General features: G+C 39.2%; 2 protein-coding genes across 2 annotated transcripts in view; both read left to right on the top strand.

The window, feature by feature from the left end:
- LOC127801877 (rho GTPase-activating protein 5-like) overlaps positions 1-15,222 on the top strand; it is a 35,401-nt gene extending 20,179 nt beyond the window's left edge. The window contains exons 3-5 of the mRNA XM_052337376.1: positions 89-208; positions 1,628-1,858; positions 14,410-15,222. Coding sequence (XP_052193336.1) covers positions 89-208; positions 1,628-1,858; positions 14,410-14,991 — 933 coding nt within the window. The 3' untranslated portion in view covers positions 14,992-15,222. The remainder of the gene's footprint in view (positions 1-88; positions 209-1,627; positions 1,859-14,409) is intronic.
- Positions 15,223-16,418: 1,196 nt separating this feature from the next.
- On the top strand, positions 16,419-17,459 carry LOC127801885 (protein FANTASTIC FOUR 3-like). Its single transcript, XM_052337392.1, has one exon. It carries the CDS (start codon positions 16,586-16,588, stop codon positions 17,261-17,263), a length of 678 nt encoding a protein of 225 aa, XP_052193352.1. The 5' UTR covers positions 16,419-16,585; the 3' UTR covers positions 17,264-17,459.
- Positions 17,460-20,762: the final 3,303 nt, after the last annotated feature.

The raw sequence follows: 20,762 nt of genomic DNA, 5'->3' as shown, positions 1-20,762 counted from the left end.
CATTCTGACTATACTCTTTTCTTCTCTGTAATCTAGAGTTCACTGCCCCTGTAGACTTTTTGACTAAACTAATGTACATACCTCACAGGCAGAGGGAATTTTTAGAATAAATGCAGAAAACAGCCAGGAGGAATTTGTTCGTGACCAACTGAATGGGGGAGTGGTTCCAGAAGGCATTGATGTACACTGTTTAGCAGGTCTTATCAAGGTTGAGCTTTGCAATATGATCTCTTCCTTCATTGTTACAATTAACTCTTATTTGTCACATGCTATTATTATTGTTACCCATCCTCTGTGAGTTGGCACCAATATTTGAATTACAAGTTGCTATTCCCTCCTTCTAACTGTTGTTTCTTCTACAACCTTCTACTCGTAACCACCTATCCTCTTTTATTACAAGAATACCCCTTGTCCCATGACAATTCCCCCCCCCCTTGGAATTCTTCTTGTCTTGGTTCATTCAATGGCTATGGATCACCACCCTAAAGTGCAGTATGTCTTGTCACTTAATGATCATGTTTCTGAGATGTGACCATGAAATAGATGTTGACTGCCCCATTTCACAAGTGAAATCTGAACTAATCCAATAAATAAATATAAGAAAATTAAATAAAAGAGAATGTATTGGGCAGCTGAAGATTGTATTGTAGTAGTGGTTAATTCGAATTTGAAGCTGGGGCCCACTAAGCAGGATTCCTTTTAATGCCTCACATGGATAAATTCATAACAAAATAATTTAACTTATTCTCCTCTGGATCAGTTTGTACACTTTATCAGTCATCTCCTTTATGCCAGATGTACAATTTGGGATGGAAAATGTGGTGTCAGAAGTGGATATACTTCGCTGTATAATTTGGTTGCCAATGGTTGGATCTTGCTTGGGAAATCAATAAAGAAATCCACATTGGAGTAGCTAGCTTATACTTGGTGTGTTAAAATCTTGACCTGCATATCTGGTGGGCCATCGATGTAATTGTGGGGTTCCTATCCTGTCCATAGAAATGAAAATAAAAGTTGTCTAATTATTTTAATATTCAAGTTTAGTGTTAATCTAGTGAATACATGATAAACAAGACATTTATATTTTGGGTCCCTGATTGTTGAGAAAATTATTTTATTCTAGTGTTTAATCATAAGTCATTGTGTGGTGCTGCTGTGGCGGCACAAGAAGAATGGAGCCCAAGGTATTTGACAGGCTTCACCACCTTATGTATCCCAGTCAGTATAAGGTACTTATTTTACACAACATGACCTGAATTTGACAAGGATACTTACATGGTGATGCAAAATTTTTGGCTGGACTCATTTAAGTTTGGACTCATTTAAGTTTCCTTATTTCATACTTCCTTGTACCCAAGTCTTCATAATAATTTGGTATCATATAAGTTTTTAGCTTAGAAGTGCCATTTCTTTGAGAACACAGCTACAAAGTTCTTCAGGGATAAAGCTGTAGACAACATAAATTGATGTCTTCTCAAAGGGAAGAACTGATATTTGCTTATTAGATGAAATCATGTGTTTATTTTCTTCTGGCTGTTATTAGTGACTTTTGGTTATTTCATAATTGTTGCCTTTATTCCTTGTGGCCATAAAAATAGTTATTTGATGGTTCTCTGATCTGTGATAGGCTTGGTTTAGAGAACTTCCAATGGGAGTACTGGATCCGCTTTCACCGGAGCAGGTAATGCAGTGCCAGTCTGAGGAAGATTGTACTGCACTTGTGAGGCTCCTACCCACAACAGAAGCGGCTCTACTGGATTGGGCAGTCAACCTAATGGCTGATGTCGTTCAACAGGAACATCTAAACAAGATGAATGCACACAACGTTGCTATGGTTTTTGCACCAAACATGACACAGGTGTGTTTGGATATACTTTTGGTACTAGTGCATGTCTTTTTCCTCTATTATTTGGTAATGGGTAATTAAATAGAATTTCATCAGTCTAATTGTGACTGGAATGGTAAAGTTGCACCATTGTGGTTTACACAGATTTGAATTCTGGAAACAGCTTCTTTGCAAAACAAGGGTGTCACCCCCCCCCCCCCCCCCCCTCTTCCCTTTCTCCTTTCTCTACGAGATTTGTAACCAGCCATGAACCCTAAACCGAGACTTAAAGTTCATGAAGCCTAAAGATCCTTTCATGTTACATAAAAATTAACTGAAAATTAAACTATCCCAAATTGGGTCCACTGATAATCCCCTGATTCAAGTCCACGGCTAGCCTGCCAATCTTGCTCACCTGAAAAATATGTTAGCAGAATGGTGAGCTTGAAGCCTAGTGAAAGTTCCTCCACATAATAGATCAATTCAAAATAAAAGATTTCATATGTATACAATAAAAACAAATTTCAATTCGTAAATATTTACCAACATTTCCCATGTAACAATGAGTATCACCAATAAAGAATCACAACATTCCGCATGGTGTAGCTATCAATTTTCCACGTTGTATAAATCACTAATAAATTAAGAGAACCACAATAATATTCAATAATCAATTCAAACCTCAATAAATATCTCAATGGGCAGTAAGTATAGTTGGATCCAATCAATGTACAAGAGGACCCAGTAATTTCCCTGGGATCTACCCCCAAATAGCCAATGGAGCATGACTAGAATAGTCAATTCATCTCCTCTCATTGAATAACTAAAATTCCCAAGGCATCGTATAAATATATAAATAAATGAATTTCAGTTGCCAAAGTAATCCTGGACTTCCCTAATGGTTCGAAAATGATTTATATTCACATGCTAAGACCGTTGACAAACTTTTCAAAACATTTTTTACAAGTGCTCCTTGATTTGTTTTCAAATAAGCTGTTCTTGTATATCAAATAATATTATTGAGAACATATATCATGTTAAAACAACTTTTCAATCAAGTATGGGAATAATTCTCAAAGCTTACTAGTGCAAGAATAACCATTCACTAACCCTTTAGTAGAGAAAATCCACAAATATCTAGAAGCTTTGCTTCTCACTCATGCTCATAGCTAAGTTTGAAGATTTACTCCTCTAAGCTTGTATTAATAAGCCTCTTAGGTTTTATATAGATCCCTTTTGGTTTAGATTCAATTTCCCATTTTTTTCTATTTCTCCAATTAATCATAATCATTATCAAATCCTAATCAAATAATACATAGGTTTTTCTTCTAATTTATCCTCAAAATCTACGTCTTTAATCCTAATCCCTATTCAACAAGAAACTGGTTTGCCTCCAAAATTTAGATGAATAATTTCCTTTTCTACAAGGAATTGATTTGTTTCCAATTCCTTAAATCCTAATCCTTATCCTTCTCATCATATTAAGACAATATCCATATATATTTTTTATTTATCTCTCAATTATCCCTTGTCACAACCCGTAGGGTTTGGCTAGGGTTTAGAGAGGAATTTGGTAAGAATGCAGGAAAGGGAGAGCAGAAAGGGAGGGAGAGATAGACAAAAACAAAGAGAATTAAGGGAGAAGAGAGGAAAACCAAGGGAGAGTTGGGAGAAGTAAGAGAGAGACTGATTTTCAATTCATTCATAAGCTTCCATTCTCTACTTCTATAGCCTGTTTATAGGTTGTTACATCCCTTCAGTTACTAACTAATTGTAGGTACAACGCCCTAACAACCTAAGGTACAAGAAGGACAAATACATGTAACAGAAAAATTACTCCTATGCCCTTGGGGTCGTGACAATCCCTTCTCCTTGAAAGGTTTCTTATCCCTAAGAAACTTATTTCAACCGAGCCATTGTTTCTTCATCTAATGTCCATCTTCACCATCTGGTTTCTTCTACCCCCTTTCTTATTCTTATCTCTGTCACATTCCTAGATTTAGCTAGGGTTGTGATAGGAATTAAGGGAGAAAATCAAAATTGAAGAATTGAAGGAAGGGGAGAAATCAGCAGAAAATGGAGGGAGAATTAGAGAGAAACGAGAGAGGGATAGAGAAAATTAGAAGGAAAGGGAATTCAATTTCATTACACATGATAACCCATCCTCTTACAAGCAGCCCTTTTATAGGCATATCCAATTAGCAATAGGCATATCTAATTGCTAATTGATTTCCTAACAGCACCCATGTGCTCCTAACAATTTGCAAAATATCTCCTAACAAACTATTATAATCCTATTACAATAATGCCCCTCTATTGCTCCTAGGATCATGACAATTCTCCCCGCCTTAAAAGGTGGAGTCACTCACCCAATCACTGTCCAAGGGCCGAAGAACCACTGTCTCCGCTGTGATCTTCTTGGAGTCACTGTCAAAACTCCCCTGGCTATCTACAACACCACCTTCGACGGATTCCCGTTGACTTGCTCACTCAAGTTTGCGTTAGATGAGGATTAACAAGCTCTAGCAGTTTCGATCGGAGTTGTTGCTCGTCGTGGATTTCAGAAACCTACTACGCAACTCTACTTCTGAGGTCACCCTGTTGAATTGCACGCTCATGCCCGAAATTGCCTTGCTCCTAGAAAATCCCTTTCAATAATCGCTAGCCTGTTACAACTCTGAAAATCACTAATCTACGATCAGCTTCCAAAAATCAGCAGGCGAAGAGCTTCGAGAACCGGTGGCTCTACTTACTACTTTACTTTTGAGATCGATTATGATTATGGGTCCTTTAGGATTAGCCAATGCAGTTGCAGAGAATCAGCTTCATGTGGTTCAATCAGCTATGTTACAATCCTTCAAAGTGGCCTCCCTAAGCGAATCTAGTCCTCGCCTTTAGCCATCTTCTTCTCGAATCCTTCCTCGGTTTCTTCCGTTAATCACTGACTACAATGGGTACGACTGGACAGCCTCCTTGCCCAAATCGCAATCACTTTAGACTCCAAAATCGCTAGAAACCTCCTACACAAATCGCCCTAGTTCTAGCTGCGATTGTCGTGATGCAGTAACCGCTCCCAAACCCAATTCTTTAATCTAACCAAATTGCCAGAAACCCCTTGCACGATCGCTATCGTTCCAAGTTCTAACAGCGATTGTCGTGATGCAATAATCGCTTCTAGACTAATTCGTTACTAGCCAAAATTTCAGCTCGGTCGCCAAGACCGCTAGGCTCTAATACCATTTGTCACATTCCTAGGGTTAGCTAGGGTTGTGATAGGAATTAGGGCAGAAATCAGAATTGAAGAATTGGAGGGGGAAGAAATTAGCAGAAAAGGGAGGGAGAATTAGAGAGAAGCGAGAGAGAGATAGAGAAAATTAGAAGGAAAGGGAATTCAATTTCATTATACATATGATAACCCATCCTCTTACAAGCAGCCCTTTTATAGGCATAACTAGCTGCTAACTGATTTCCTAACAGCACACATGTGCTACTAACAACTTGCAAAATTTCTCCTAACTATTATATCCCTATTATAATAATGCCCCTCTATTGCTCTTAGGGTCATGACAATCTCTTATTTTCCTTTTCTTTGGCTTTCCCTTTTCTTTTTCCTCAACAGTAATAGTATTATGACTTGCTGCAACACCAAGTTCAGCCATTCCCCTCTTCCCTATTGCTATTGAAAATGGTTCTAATTGAGTTGTCATTCCTATAACCATATCATTTCCAATCCTAGAAAGAAATTCAAACTTCACTACAGGCCAAAATCTGATTTGACGCTGCAACTCTCAAACTAAAATAGGAATAAACAAAACAGCAAGAGTCTCATTCCCTTTAACAAAAATTTCTTCCACCAACTTCCTTTCATCTTGTTTCGCTTTTTTTTTTTTTTTTTTTGGGCATCCTTCTCTACTCCAGATCAAAAATATATTGCTGGAAGGTTTCAATATGATCAATTTCTTCCAAGCGCGAGCATCCTCCATCAATCTCTAACCAACCTTGAATTGTACTCCATTGGTCATCCACTTTGATTAAAGCACTAATTCCCTCACCATTGTCTAATTTTTTAGGGTCTATGCCTTCATGAAAAACAGACTTACAATCCTCAAACTCCCAGGTTGGTGTAGTCGTATCCTCTCTTTGCTTCACAACCTCTTATCCTTCCTCTTCTTCAGTAGAGACCTCCTCAAGTGGAGAGACTTTTACACGAAAGGCTCACTTTCAGTAGCTTTTTCCTCCAGTGGAACCTCAATATCTTCAGCCATTACCTTTCCTTTCTTGTCATTCTGAATTACCTGATCCAATTCAGGTTTTTCCTCATTCTTTGCAACTACCATTCTCATTTTTAGGACCTCATCAGCCTCGTACTTCTCATCAGCTGCCTGAACACCATCTTTCTCTTCCACTGCTACTTCATCAGCTTCCTGCATGTCACGACCCCATGGACCTACTTGTAATTTCTTTTAATTTTCAAATGTAAGCGGGAGCCAACCGCATATTGGCATTGTTGTTTCCCTCGGTAAGTTGTAACCACAAGGACAATAAGCCTATAAAAGGCTCTGGCGGGAGATGGGAATTCATAGTTGAATGAGAATTGAATTTTTTCCCTCTTAAATTATCTCTCTTTCTCTCCAGTTTCTCTCTCTATGTTCTTTCTCCTTTCTCTCTCTCTCTCTCTTCTTAAACGTTCCCAAGTTCAAGTCTCTCTCCCAAGACTTGACAATTGGTATCAGAGCCGGTCATCCTCAGCTTTGATCCGGTAATGATAAAGCAGAATTGGGCTAGATCTCGAGTTAGACGAAGGTCAAAAATATGGCAGAGGGCACTAGATTGAAGCAGTTGGAGAATAGGATGGAGGCAATGGGTTCGGGCTCACCCAAACTCAGGAAGTGGTGACTCAGGGTGGGGAAGAAATGCGGTCAATTCAAGACGAACTGCAAGAGGATATGGCGGCTTCCTGAGATGGAGTTCTGAGGGAGCTAGCGAGACAGAGGGAGTCTATGGATCAACAGATTAGCAGCATGATTAACATGCTATCCGCACTCTGGCAATTCCGGTTGCCATTGGAATTCCCTCCCTGATTAGCTTCGAAGACGGGGACGTTAGGACCAGGCATTCTGCCAAGGCCTCAAGGGCTTCGGAGGCTAGTAATTCACAATTCGAGGAGGCGAGTGACCGAGTAAAAGAATTGGACTCCCCTAGATCTGGCCAAGGACCCATATCGAGGCTATAGATACCTTTGTTTGGGGGATCCAAACCACAATGGTGGATCCAAAGGTGTGAGGGGTATTTTCAATTCTATCACATACCTGAGAATTGGAGGATCACCTTGACTACAGCATATCTTAATGATGTGGCTGATTGCTTGTACCAAGGATGGTCCAAATCTAGGGGCATGGGGGCGAGGTGGATTGATTTTGCAGAAGAATTGTGTGTTAGATTTGGAGAAAGGAACATAATCGACATTCTTGAGGAATTCGACAAACTAAAACAAAAAGGAACGGTCATGGAATACCAGGAGAAATTTAAGGAGTTGGGGGCACTGATATGGAGTGCTCAACCCACTCTTACAGATCAGTACATCATCTCGAGTTTTATTAGCAACCTTAAGGACAAACTGAGGTCCATGGTGAAAATGATGTTGTCGACCATCGTGAGGGAGGCAGCTGAGAAGGCCAGGTTGCAGGAGCTCATTCTAGAGGTCATATTCAAGAGGAATAAGCCGGCAACAAGGACCTTGACTATGGGAGACCCTGAGATAGGAGGGAATTCCAAGTCCATAGTGCCAATGACAACAACCAATGGCCATAAAAGGGGGCCTAATGCAGGAGCTAACAGGAATACTACGATGGAATAGAGAAGGTTGATTGATGCAGAGAAAATTACAGCCAGCCAGGGGCATCAATGCAGGAGGCACCTACTTAACATGGAAAGGGTGGATGAAGATGAGAAGGGTTGGAGGATAATGGGGAAGAAGAAGAGGAAAAGAAGGATGAGCAAGCAAGCGAAGTCGTCGAAGAAGAGCAAGGGCCAGGAAGAGGGAGAAATTTCCTTCCATGCACTTAAGGAAAGCCCTATGGGAAAGATAATTAAGGTGAGGGGGCAAACAGGGAAGAGGAATCTCATAGTGCTTATCAATAGTGGAAGCACCCATAGCTTCCTAAATGAAGCAATAGCCAATGAATTGAAGTGTAGGATGACCCACACTACACCTCTATCAGTAACCGTGGCCAATGGGCACAAATGTACAACCATTGTAATTGTGTGGACTTTAAGTGGATGATGCAAGGCTATGAGTTTAAGGCAGACCGAGGGTCCTGGAACTTGGAGGCTATGATATAGTCCTTGGGGTAGACTGGATGAGAGCAGTTAGCCCATTAACATTTGATTTCAACAAGCTGGAGGTGACAATAGAGATGGAAGGAAGGGAATTAACACTGATGGACAACTTGGAGCAGGGAGAATGCAGGTTGATTAAGGAAAGTCAATTGCAAAAGTTACTGAAGAACAAGAGAGGACAGATCACACAGCTATATTCAATACATGTGGAAAAGGAGGAAACATTAACAGAGGAAAAGGCTAACATAGGGGAGGAGGAGGAAACCTACCTTTGCGTTTTTCAGGTAAAACACACTAGATAGCTTGAACTTACTACTGGAAGAATTTATGGACTTATTCAGTTAACCAAATACCCTACCCCCCACAAGACCTTTGGACTATGCTATACCCCTTAAACCACAAACCACACCTGTAAACCTAAGAGCCTATCGTTATTCACCTACACAAAAGGAAAAAATTGAGAACAAATCTCTACCATGTTAGCCACCTCTTTTATTCAACCAAGCCAAAGCTCTTTTGCATCACCCGTGCTATTGGTGAAAAAGAAGGATGGTTCTTGAAAGTTTTGTGTTGACTACCGTCAACTCAACTCTCATACCATCAAGAATAAATTCCTTATTCCACTAATTGATGACCAATTGGATGAGTTGGCTAGAGCCAAAGTATTCTCTAAACTAGACTTCACATTCAGGGTATCATCAAATTCAGATGAAGCCTACTAATATACCCAAAACAACCTTTAAGACTCACCAAGGCTTATATGAGTTTGTGGTCATGCCTTTTGGACTCACAAATGCCCCAGCAACTTTTCAAGCCCTCATGAACCAATTCTTCACCCCTTACCTTCGAAAATTTATCCTAGTCTTCTTTGGCGATATTCTGATTTACAACCCAACCCTAGAACAGCATATAACCTGCCTTTGAACCACATTTGAAGTCCTTAGATGCAACCAACATTATGTCAAGCTATCTAAGTGTACCTTTGCCAAGGATGAGGTTGGATATTTGGGGCATGTAATCAGAGGTAGGGGTGTAAAGACGGATCCTAGCAAGGTCGCAACCATGGTGGAGTGGCCTAGGCCTCAATCAGTGAAGGAGTTGAGAGGATTTATGGGATTAACGGGGTATTAACAGAAGTTCATCCGGCTTTATGGAATTGTTAGTAACCCTTTGACGGATCTACTCAAAAAAATATGGTTTCCATTGGAACCCCCAAGCAGAGGCAGCCTTCTTGGCACTTAAGAAGGCCATGACTCAGGACTACCGGATTTTTCTAAGCCATTTGTGATGGAAACTGACTCATGTGATAAGGGGATAGGGGCAATGCTGATGCAAGAGCGAAGGCCCATAGCATACCTAAGCCAAGCTCTAGCGCTTTGGCTCCTAGACATTTGGGATGGAGTGTGTACGATAAGGAGCAGCTACTGGCAGTGCTCAAGGCAGTAGATAAATGGAGGCAATACCTAGAGGGAAACCCTTTTGTGATCAAGGCAGCTACTGCCTTGAGCACTACCTTGAGCGCTTTGGCTCCTAGACATTTGGGATGGAGTGTGTACAATAAGGAGCAGCTACTGGCAATGCTCGAGGCAATAGATAAATGGAGGCAATACCTAGAAGGAAACCCTTTTGTGATCAAGACTAATCACGAAAGCTTGAGGTTCCTATCTCAAGAGAGGTTACAGTCACAGCTACAAAGGAATGGGGTATCCAAACTTATGGGCCTGGACTATACCATACTTTACTGCAAGGGCAAGGAGAATGTAGTGGTTGATGCCCTATCTAGACAAGGAGATATGGGGAGTGAGGGAAGTTGCCATGCCATTACAACCATGGTACCTGAATGGGTGAAGGAACTGGAGCATAGCTATGACTAGACAGCTTGGTTGGAGGATCTTTTGCCCCAATTGGCTGCCCAACCAACCGGAAACAAGGGGTACTCTCTATCTAATGGGTTAATCACGTTCCAAGGAAGGATAGTGGTGGGAGATGACCAGGGATTGAAGGAGAGAATACTAAAGTCTCTCCATAGCTCACCTCTAGGAGGGCACTCAGGGATAAGGGTTACCCTTCACAAGGTGAGACAACTATTTTTTTAGGCCAAAATAGAAGAAAGATGTAGTTGAATTCGTGCTGGCCTATGAAACATGTCAAAGATGTAAGCATGAGCAGATGCCTTGTCCTGGCCTACTGTACCCTCTAGAGATCCCAAAGCAAGCATAGGAAGGGACTTTAATGGATTTCGTGGAAGGCTTGCCCAAATCAGAGGGAAGGGATGTGATCCTAGTGGCGATAGACCAGTTAACCAAGTTTGGGCATTTCATTAGTCTCACACATCCATTTTCAACACAGGAGGTAGCAAAGGTGTTCTTAGACTCAGTGGTGAGGCTACATGGTGTTTCTAAATCGATTGTATCGGATAGGGACAAAATCTTTACCAATAACTTCTGGCAAGAGTTGTTTAAGAAGCTGGGCGTGGGATTACATCTATCTACTGCTTACCACCCTCAATCAGATGGACAAACTGAGAGGATAAACCAATGCTTGGAAGCTTACCTTTGAGTGCACGTGTTTCACAAAATTCAAGACCTAGAACAGATGGTTGTCGTTAGCCCAATTGTGGTACAATTCATGCTACCACAGTGCTATCAAAAGGAGTCCATTTGAAGCGGTATTTGAGTACAAGCCCCCTATCCTACCTGCTGTAGCTAGCTCTACTCCCAACTTAGCAGCGGTGGAACAATACTTGCAAGAAAGGCAAGATATGATAGCTACCCTCAAGAGAGAGTTGGCCACGGCACAAAACAGAATGTAGCAAGAGGCAGACAAAAGGAGGAGTGATTAGGCATTTGAGGTGGGGAATAGGGTGTTCCTCAAGGTGAAGAGATTCTTACAACCACCGTTCACTGCCACACCCATGTCCAAACTCAGTCCCAAGTACTCTGGGCCTTATACTATTGAGTCTAAGGTGGGGAAGGTGGCTTACAGATTGAAGTTGCCTACAGGAGTGAATGTGCACCCGGTGTTTCATGTATCAAGAAGTCCATAAAGAAAGGGGCTTCCACTAGTCAGCAATTGCCAGCCATGGAGGATGACCTAGAGCTATACTTGATAGAAGGGTGATCTACCAAGGTACTGTACCATTGACCCTAGTTCTGGTCAAATGGTCTCACTTGTAGCCCGACCACACCACTTGGGAGTACTTGCTGGAGTTGCTGAAGCAATTTCCTTAAGCTACGAGCCTACTCTAAAATTCTCTAGGACAATAATTGCTTTTCAGGGTGGGGGAATTATCACGACCCCATGGGCCTACTTGTAATTTCTTTTAAATTTTCAAATGTAAGCGGGAGCCAACCGCATATTGGCATATTGGCATTGTTGTTTCCCTAGGTAAGTTGTAACCGCAAGGATAATAAGCCTATAAAAGGCTCTGGCAAGAGGATGAGAATTCATAGTTGAATGAGAATTGAATTATTTTCCTCTTAAATTCTCTCTCTTTCTCTCCAATTTCTCTCTCTTTGTTCTTTCTCTTTCTTTCTCTCTTCTTAAACGTTCCCAAGTTCAAGTCTCTCTCCCGAGACTTGACACTGCACTACTTGATTAGTAGCCTTAAAAGCTCCTTCGATCTGTTGGCTTCTCTTAGGGTAACCTTTAGGCAGCAGCCCATGCTTTCTATATATGGCTTCCAACGCCAACTCTTGCAGCCTAGCCTTCTCAATTGCTTGCTATACCGTGGCCAGAAACATCATTCTCACCATAGGCCTCAATGTATTATTAAGACTATTAATGAATCTTGATAAAAGAAATAAGACTCGATCAAAGTTAGATGGAAATTAAGCACAAGTGCTTTCAATTTCTCAAACCTGACCAGGTACTCCATAATCGAGCTCTCTTGTTTCAGCTTGTTGAGCTCCTCTTTGTAACTCTTATCTCCAATCTAATTGAAGGAAGCAGAGTATTCCTTAGAAAAACATTCAACCGGAATACTAACTTGAAATTTATGTGAGAATAGAATCAAAAAGTCGTCCAACTTTCTATTGACATCCTTGATTACATCCCTCGTTATGTTTTCCCTGATGGCAGTGCACTTTCAAGAAGTCTTTCGGCCATCTTAATAGGTTCAATCCTCGAAAATTCACCACTGTAACAACCTCTTGATCAACTTCCAATGACCTCTTTGGAAACTTATTTTGTTACTAAAATTTAGCATCCTTAAATTCACAAAAGGTTAGATCTGAATCAGACTTTAGCTGCTGCTGAACGGCCTCCAAATCAATTTCCGAGTCAACTGGCTATGAACGGTTCAGAAGACAACCTGTTCTAAGCAGCTTCGGAAACTTGCCATGCAACTTTTGAACCCAACACTTTTGCTTCGCAATTACTTCCGCAGTGCAACTCTAGAACCAAAACTTCTGCTGCGCAATTACTTCCAAAAATCGCTGATCCGAATAGCTTCGATCAGCTTTCAAGAAATGACAGGCTTCTACAGTTCACCTGAGAAATTGTCGCACTCTTCGTCGCAAGACCAGGAACTGCCTCGCTCTGATATTTCTAAAATCTGATAGTGATTGCAATGGGCTCCAATCGCTCAGATTCACTTCTGATGATCACCTATTTCTAAATTGCACAATGCAGCAGCCTCAAAAACAGAGGATTGATTAACAGCCTCAAGGAAACAAAAAATCGATTGCTGCTCTCAATTACAGCCGAAAATCAACTAGCTTCTTGAATCAATCGGTCTGATCTGCCTTCAAATTCTAATTGAACTTCGATCTAATTTTCAATAAACCTAATCTGTTTTTTTTTTTTTTTTTTGAGATGGCTTCCAGGAATTGCTTAGATTTAACTGCAGCAATCCTGAATTACCTGCTAAAATTACCAGAATCGCTGCCATAGGTCAGCCGACTCTGATTCTACCTTCCAAAATTGCCTGGATTAGTTGGTAGGAGTTGTTGGAATTAGCCAAGAAACAGCTATCCCCGATGACCAACGATCACCGGAATCCCACCTTTGAGTTTGCCTTCAAACTGTGAGCTTCCTTCTCTCAATTTCATTGAATCGCCCTTTTGCATGCAACAACATAGATCTAGAATCACAATTGAAATTGCCAGTCTGTTTCACCTTCAAAATTGCGACAGCCAAAGATTGATCAGCTCTGCTTCAATCGCGACTTTCTTTCCCACCGGAATCGATGTTTTTGTCTCACCCAATCACCGTCCAAGGATTGTCGTATCACCTGAATTTTGTGCCTCTGATCTGCAACTAAATTGCAGATTAGAGCCAACAATTGCGATGGATAAACAACCTTTGGGCTTGCACGCGATCTGCTTGCAATCGCTACAAATTCAAGATCACTCAGACCTACGTTCACCTCAAGCCTGTATCATCGGAAATTGTTGCTTCAAATCCCAACCTAACTGCCAAGGATTGTCAGAATCAGCGGCCTGAATTTAGTTTGCTTCCCCTCAAGCTTCACCCTCTTTAATTGATCGACTCAGTTATTTGATCAATTATATCGCCGCTTCCAAAAATGCCTATTACACTCGATCAATTCCACAATCTATTGCCAAAGTCGAGGGATTGGCCTAGATGCCTCAACTTGACTGCTGCTACCGGATTCTATAGTCGCCTTCAAATTCCGAGAATCAACCTTCGTCGATAGCAACCATCGGTCCTGTCAGAAATTAATCAACAAAGAAAACCGCTGAGGAACGGTGGCTCTAATATCAAATGTCACAATCCTAGGGTTTGACTAGGGTTTAGAGAGGAATTTGGTAAGAATGCGGGAAAGAGAGCAGAAAGGGAGGGAGAGACAGACAGAAACATAGAGAATTGAGGGAGAAGAGAGGAAAACCGAGGGAGAGTTGGGAGAAGAGAGAGAAACTAATTTCCAATTCATTCATAAGCTGTCATTCTCTACTTCTACAGCTTATTTGCCATTCTCCACTTCTACAACTTATTTATAGGTTGCTACATCCCTCCAGTTAGTAACTAACTGTAGATACAACACCCTAACAGCCTAAGGTACAACAAAGACAAATATATGTAACAGAAAATTACTCCTATGCCCTTGGGGTCGTTACATCCCTTAGAGTCAATCCTAATTCTCCTCAAATTCTCTTTCAGTAACACACACACACATATCAATCATTCTGATTTACCACAATTTATCTGAGACTTAATTTTTACACACGCACACATGTATCTATCATTCTGATACAACTGTCTGTGCCCTCTTCGTATTTTAGATGGCAGATCCATTGACTGCATTGATGTATGCGGTTCGAGTAATGAACTTCCTCAAGACACTTATTGAGAAGGCACTACGAGAAAGAGAAGATTCCGTGGTAGAACCAGCCCCTGTTTATTGCTTAGAGCCTTCTGATGAAAATGGACACCAGAGTCCTCCACAGCCTTGTGTGCAAGAGACCCCACAAGAAAATGATGAGATGGTGCCATCCTTCATTGCTGAGGAACCCACAGTTGAAAGTCCTTCATACTCTAATGAACTTGGTAACCTGACCGGCAGAGAGCTGCATGCTGATTCAACATCCTTTCAAGATTCTCATGAAGATTGCGAAAGTCCTGCACAGGTTGATACTATCATTGATGAAGCAGAGGCAAAAATGACTAATGATGTAAAGACTGGGATTCAAGAGAATGTTATGGAAGAAAAACTCGGGCAGCCAAGTGTCCTGAACACCAGAAAGGATCCTGGAATTGGGAATCAACATGTATTTCAGGTAATAGGACATGTTGAAAAGAGCAAGGAAATCAGCAATTTGAGCCGTATAAATTCGAGAACAGAGCTGATTGAAGCATGGCGCTGAAGACGAGTGGATGATACTCAGCCTCAACTGACTTTCAATGACGGGGCTATGGTCAGAGCTCAGGTTTGGAAGCTGTGAAGATTGTGAATTGTTCGTGTATTTTCTTTCTTTGTTACTTGGTGGTTTGTTAAACCTGTTGTGGTATCGCTTGTGACAATTTCCATGGTGTTACACGCTAACAAGTTGCTTTTAGGGGGAAAAAAAAAAAGAGAGACTAAATTGTGGTTTTAATTTGCTCGGTCTCCGTTTCGATTTCGGTTTCAGTTTAAGCTTTGTACGAAATGTGATCTCCCATTGGTAGCAGCACCATCCCCAAATTTTTTGAGGTATTCATCTCTTCACTTCACATGAAAAGCTACTGGAGCTGCGCATACCACTGGGTATGATGCCCAGAACATGTAGGAAGCTTTTGACCTCTTGTTTTATCTTTTACAATGCAATTTCTTGTGCTTATGGATTCAAAAAGAGTGGGGCCTTATGAGAGATAAACCAAACACATACTTGGGGCCCTGTGATTGGATATTGGCCGTGAGCTGCTTCTCAGCAGTCTGCATCAGCTGGGCTAAAACCAGGCCATTGAGAAAGCCGACTGGCAGCCAATCATTTTGCCAAAATAGGTTTATGATGCAATCAAAAAGGACCAGATAAATGCGAATATCCTGTTAGTTTCAGCAGGATTTTGAGAGATGCAGACAAGGCAATTGAATTATAGGCACTCGTCTGGTGCGTCATCAACTAATTGCATGTCCTTTATGTCATAACATAGACATCTTGGCATTATCGGGATGGTTTCTGCCCAATTTATCATTCCAAGGAAAGCTCAATTTTTCATGGTGTAAAGGTCATTTAGAAGAAGATAATTCAGTGCATAAGACATCTCAAGGTCTGGGAAAGCATCTCTGTTGATTTTTTCAAGTTGAGCTTGGCTATAACATAGCAATCTTACATTTATTTTAAGAACTTTAAATTAGGGTCTGACCCACACTTTTTGAGAGCGGGGGGGAGGGGGAGAGGGAGGGTCAGGTCATTTTTTATGTTATTTTATTTTATTTTTAAAGAGTATTTTTATAATGTAAATTCATGACTTTTTAATTATAAAAAAGAAACTATAAAATTATAATCAAAGCTTATATATAAAATAATTTCAAGTGCCTGTGTCATGTGAATGTAGAGTTTTGCGACCTAAAAAGATTAGAAATTATAAAAAAAAAAATTAAACGTATCTTAATAACATTTTTTTATAATTATGAGTGTCGATTTTAAATTTCTATAAAAATTTTAGTTGTGAGCGAGCAAAATATACGTATTATTGTGTCCAGAAGTACATTCTACGGTCTAGACACAATCTGTGACCACTAAATGGATGCCAGCCTCCATAACCACCCAATCCTTCTTCCCACCACCATATTTGCACCCTCTAATAAATACCACCTTCTATTACAATCCCTCCATCCCAATCTTCTCCACTCCTTCCCCTTAGCCTCTCTCTCTCTCCAAAAATCCATCTGAATTTTGCCTGTTTTTAAAACCCTTTTTCCTCTTTTTTCTGTAACCATACTGTCATCATCCAATCAGAGCACTGGAGAGCCAAGGCATGGCTGCCTGTGAAAGCTTCCAGACCATCTTTGAGAAGCCATTGCCTGAAAATCCAACCCTTCTCCAGTCCCTTTCGTCATGGAAGCAGATTAAATCCACAAAACCCATTCCAGATTCCTCTTTCACAGAGCTCTTTGGGGAATTGCATTTCAGAGAGTACCCTGAATCACAGAGCTCTTCGGGGAATAGCTTCTCATCTATGAATTCAGAAAGCTTACAGTTATGCACGGAAGGCCTTGGCTCCGAAAGCTCAGATGATGTCGAAAACCTGAAAACTGACTGGCAAAGCCAAGAGCAGAGAACAAGCATCACAAAGCCTGAAAATCTATCAACTGAACTCAGAAGGACAAGAACAGGGGGAGCAGAATTCCCACCTCCAATTTCTTGCATTGGCAAGAGTGGGAAGCCTTGGGTGTGCTTCAAATCTTACAGGCAAGATGGCAGATTTCTTCTCAAGGAAATAAGGATCCCAACGCAGGATTGTCTCCAAGCTCGCCGGGAAGATGGTCGCCTGAAGCTGCAGTTTCTTCAGCCTGAGGATGAAATCCCGGAAGAAGAGGAAGATGAGAATGAAGAAGAAGAAGAGGAGGAGGATCATGATCATCATGACTGCGAGAACTGTGAGATTAATGTTAAGGAGGAAGAACAAAATGGTGAAGACAGTAAGCTTCCATAGGAAATTCAGGTTCTTACCAGTTCCATTCAAATTTGCAAATAAGCAGACTGGAAAAGGAGATGAATCTCAGCTTTGGTGGCTTTAATCTTTGTTCCCTCCGTAGTTCCTAAGATTGCTGCATACAAGCTTGTGGCTCTCTGTTTAACTGTTAAATTCCCAATATAAAACGCATTGAATGGCAGTTTTATGTTTTCCACCACATGATATATTTTCCTGGAGAAGAGCCAAGAAAATTAAAAAAAAAAATAAAAAAAATCTCTTCAACTGTTAATTTTTTTTGTTTGTTTCCCTGTGGTGGTGGTAGGTAATGCTCTGAACTTCATTTTACTGCAATCGCTGTCCTACACATGAAAAATAGTGCAAATCCAATCATGGGCACAGGTTCTTACCAATAACATAGCACCATAATCTAGAAATGTCACCGCTAGATCTGTCCATTTGAAGCTTTCACTAGTCATTTGATTTTTCCAAAATATAAATCATGATTGGTCTCAGAAAGAGGCAGCTTCTAGCTAGCCAATGAGTAAGGCAATCAGTGGTACTCCCTGTGTATTTCTTTGACCTGTACTCCAAATATATCATTTTTTCAGTGTTGATAATTATAGTAATATCAGTTTTTTTGTGATTAGAAAATTATGAATTTAAATTGTGAAATTAAATTTTTAAAAAAAAATAAGACTGCATGCAAGAATGACTCTTCTCGCCTCTCATAATTATTGAAAACACCATTTTGACAAACGATGTCATATAAAATTTAAAAAAAGTGAATTCTTTTTGGAATAAAAAAATCAACTCAACTGTCTTGCACAAAGTAAAAGGTATGTCCAGCTACAAGGCTCGTTAATATTATAGAGTTCCCCAATAGTCAAGCACAAAGGAAGAAAATACAGAAAAAGGACATATAAAATTGCTTGAACAAATGAAAGAGCGGCCTGCTGTAAATTGTTGACAAAGTCAAGAGTGGAGGATGTCACAAACTGCCAAAAAGCATAATCCTAAATCTAAATTCATGAAACTGATGCCTTTGTGACATTTTTAAACAAAAAAGATGACGAAAGCAATACGATGATAATATTTCGTAATTACGAGTAGTTTTTAAATGCAAACTATGATTAACAAGTCATATGATTTTTTTATTAAAATTCTCAACATTGGAAATCACAACCCTTGTTGCAGACCTTGGAAGCCTAATTGGGAACTGGAAGCCGCAACAATGATGTCAAAGATTCCAGAACATTGGAGATACTTGGGAAGGAAAGCAGCAAGTACAGATAAAAAAACATACTATATAATGCAACCCTGGGGTTGCAGCTTTTTAGATTATAAAAGGCCATACCTGTATTATATGCATTTTGTATATAACATGTGACCCTGAAAGCACAACTAATTTTAAAAACTTTGCCTGCCTGCCACACGTAAGGATTTCAAATCACCAGGTGGTCCTCCTGGGCTGGCTACCTGTTCTTAAATGCCCAGCAGCAGAAGGCAGAGATTCTGGAAGAACCCAATTCATTCAGGAATCAGCATGGAGTAAAGCCAAGCTCACAAGGGCTTATCTAGACACCCATGACCTGACGACACATACACAAGGGATTACCATTACATGTCTGTTAAGGGCATACATACTCGGAGAGAAATATGGGTTCTTGAAGGAGGAATATTAGTGGGACATAGAAGGGCAAAAGAAAGCATGAAGATATTATGGACAAGAACAGACTTGTACACCGGACAAGTGGCGAAGTATATATCCCAGGTTTATAAAGTTCAAGATTTTCTTTCATATATAAGAATTGCTGACCGAGGAGAGTTGGATCCGAGGTCACGGCACATCCATGCAGCCGCACCTGTCGCCCAACATTCGGCTAGCTTTATCACTAAGCGTTAAATTGAAAACATTAACTTGGGAATCTATAATTTAAAAAAAAAAAAAAAAAGAATTTCAAAAAAATAGCATTCCCAAATTTATTTTTAATTAATTTTTTTATAAAAAAAATTTCATAGGGCGTTAGAAATCTTCGATTTTCATGGAGTCGACAAAGTTTTTAATAAATAAAAAGACTAAAATACCACTTATCCTCTTATAACTTTATAGTCATTTCATGATTATCTTTGTCATAATTTCCTTCTTACAAATATATAATATATTATGTATATATATACACACACATATATACATAATGTGTAAAAAAAAATAACATTTTTTGACTTCTTAAAAGGTTGTGGCTCCCAATATTTTATATACTAAAAGAAATTTATTATTTTTAAACAAAAAATCAAATAAAGGTAATTTTGAAAAAATAACATGAATTTTCAAAAATATTGTATTTAAACCAAATATAAGAATGTAACATTCGTATAAAAGAATACTCAACATTCCTAAAAATATTTAGAACTAATCAAATATAAAATTACATAAATCCTGATAATCAAATATTTCTAAGGGCATTCTCAAAAATTTTGAATTCCAAAAATTTAAAAACTTTTTCTATACTAAACACCCAATAAAAAAAAGCACCAATGCACCACGAATTCTATCTATAGCTATATTTACAGCCATTTATGATAGATTTCCCCTAATAAATCTGTACTATGCTTGTATTATAGTTTACTTAATAATTTCGTTTTAGAGAAAATAAAATTATAGATGACAAATTAAAATTTATGCAATCAATCCCACGTAATAATGAGATAAATCTCAATATGTAAATTAATAAAAATAATATTAACAAAAAATGCAAAGGTAACCAAGGGCATCAGTACTTTATAAAACGGAAAGGGTACTTTGTATAAAGTAAAAGGTGTGCATCACCTTTTCTTTTGTTGTACATCACTCTTTCCTATTGTACATCACCTTTCATATTACACATCACCTTTTCTATTATATGAAAACCCTTCACATTTTATAGGGTAATGGTGCCATTGGGTACCACAGCCAGGGTTTTGAAACCTTAGTCAAAATGTAAAAATGAGTTTTTCAATTGTAATGTATATTTACATTTTATTTTTTTATAATAACACATCAAATAAATAAATTAAAATTCATATGATATCAAAGAATAAAATCAAATTTTTTTTTAAAATGATCAATTAAAAATTATTTTCTTTATAATTTTGGAGGCAAAAATATCAATTAAATTTACTTAATCAAATTGTCCGAGCATTTTTTTTTAATAGACAGCATAATTTATCCATTCAATCTATCTTGTCAGATAGTACATTCTAAAAGATCAACTAATATAATATTTTAATCTATTTATATATTGTAATTAACTTTAATTTTTAAACAACATTAAATCAACGACATAAGCAAATATATATATATATATATATATCTCATTTAAGGTTGAGAATGAATCAAACCCAATTAGTTGTGACATTATAAAAATATTAAAATAAAAAATAATTATTGAACCTTAATTATAATAAAAAAAAGTAATGATTTACATAAATATTTTTGAGAGAGCAAAAGAAGGAGAGAGTGAGGGAGAGAGAAAGATGT

The sequence above is a fragment of the Diospyros lotus genome, chromosome 1 (genome assembly GCF_014633365.1).
Source record: "Diospyros lotus cultivar Yz01 chromosome 1, ASM1463336v1, whole genome shotgun sequence".
In the NCBI taxonomy this organism is placed as follows: Eukaryota; Viridiplantae; Streptophyta; class Magnoliopsida; order Ericales; family Ebenaceae; genus Diospyros; species Diospyros lotus.
The sequence above is the reverse complement of the archived record's forward strand: the minus strand, read 5'-3'. Positions and strand labels throughout refer to the sequence as shown.

Excerpts from the sequence above, each read along its gene's own strand:
- LOC127801885 (XM_052337392.1), top strand. The coding sequence starts at position 16,586 with ATGGCTGCCTGTGAAAGCTTCCAGACCATCTTTGAGAAGCCATTGCCT.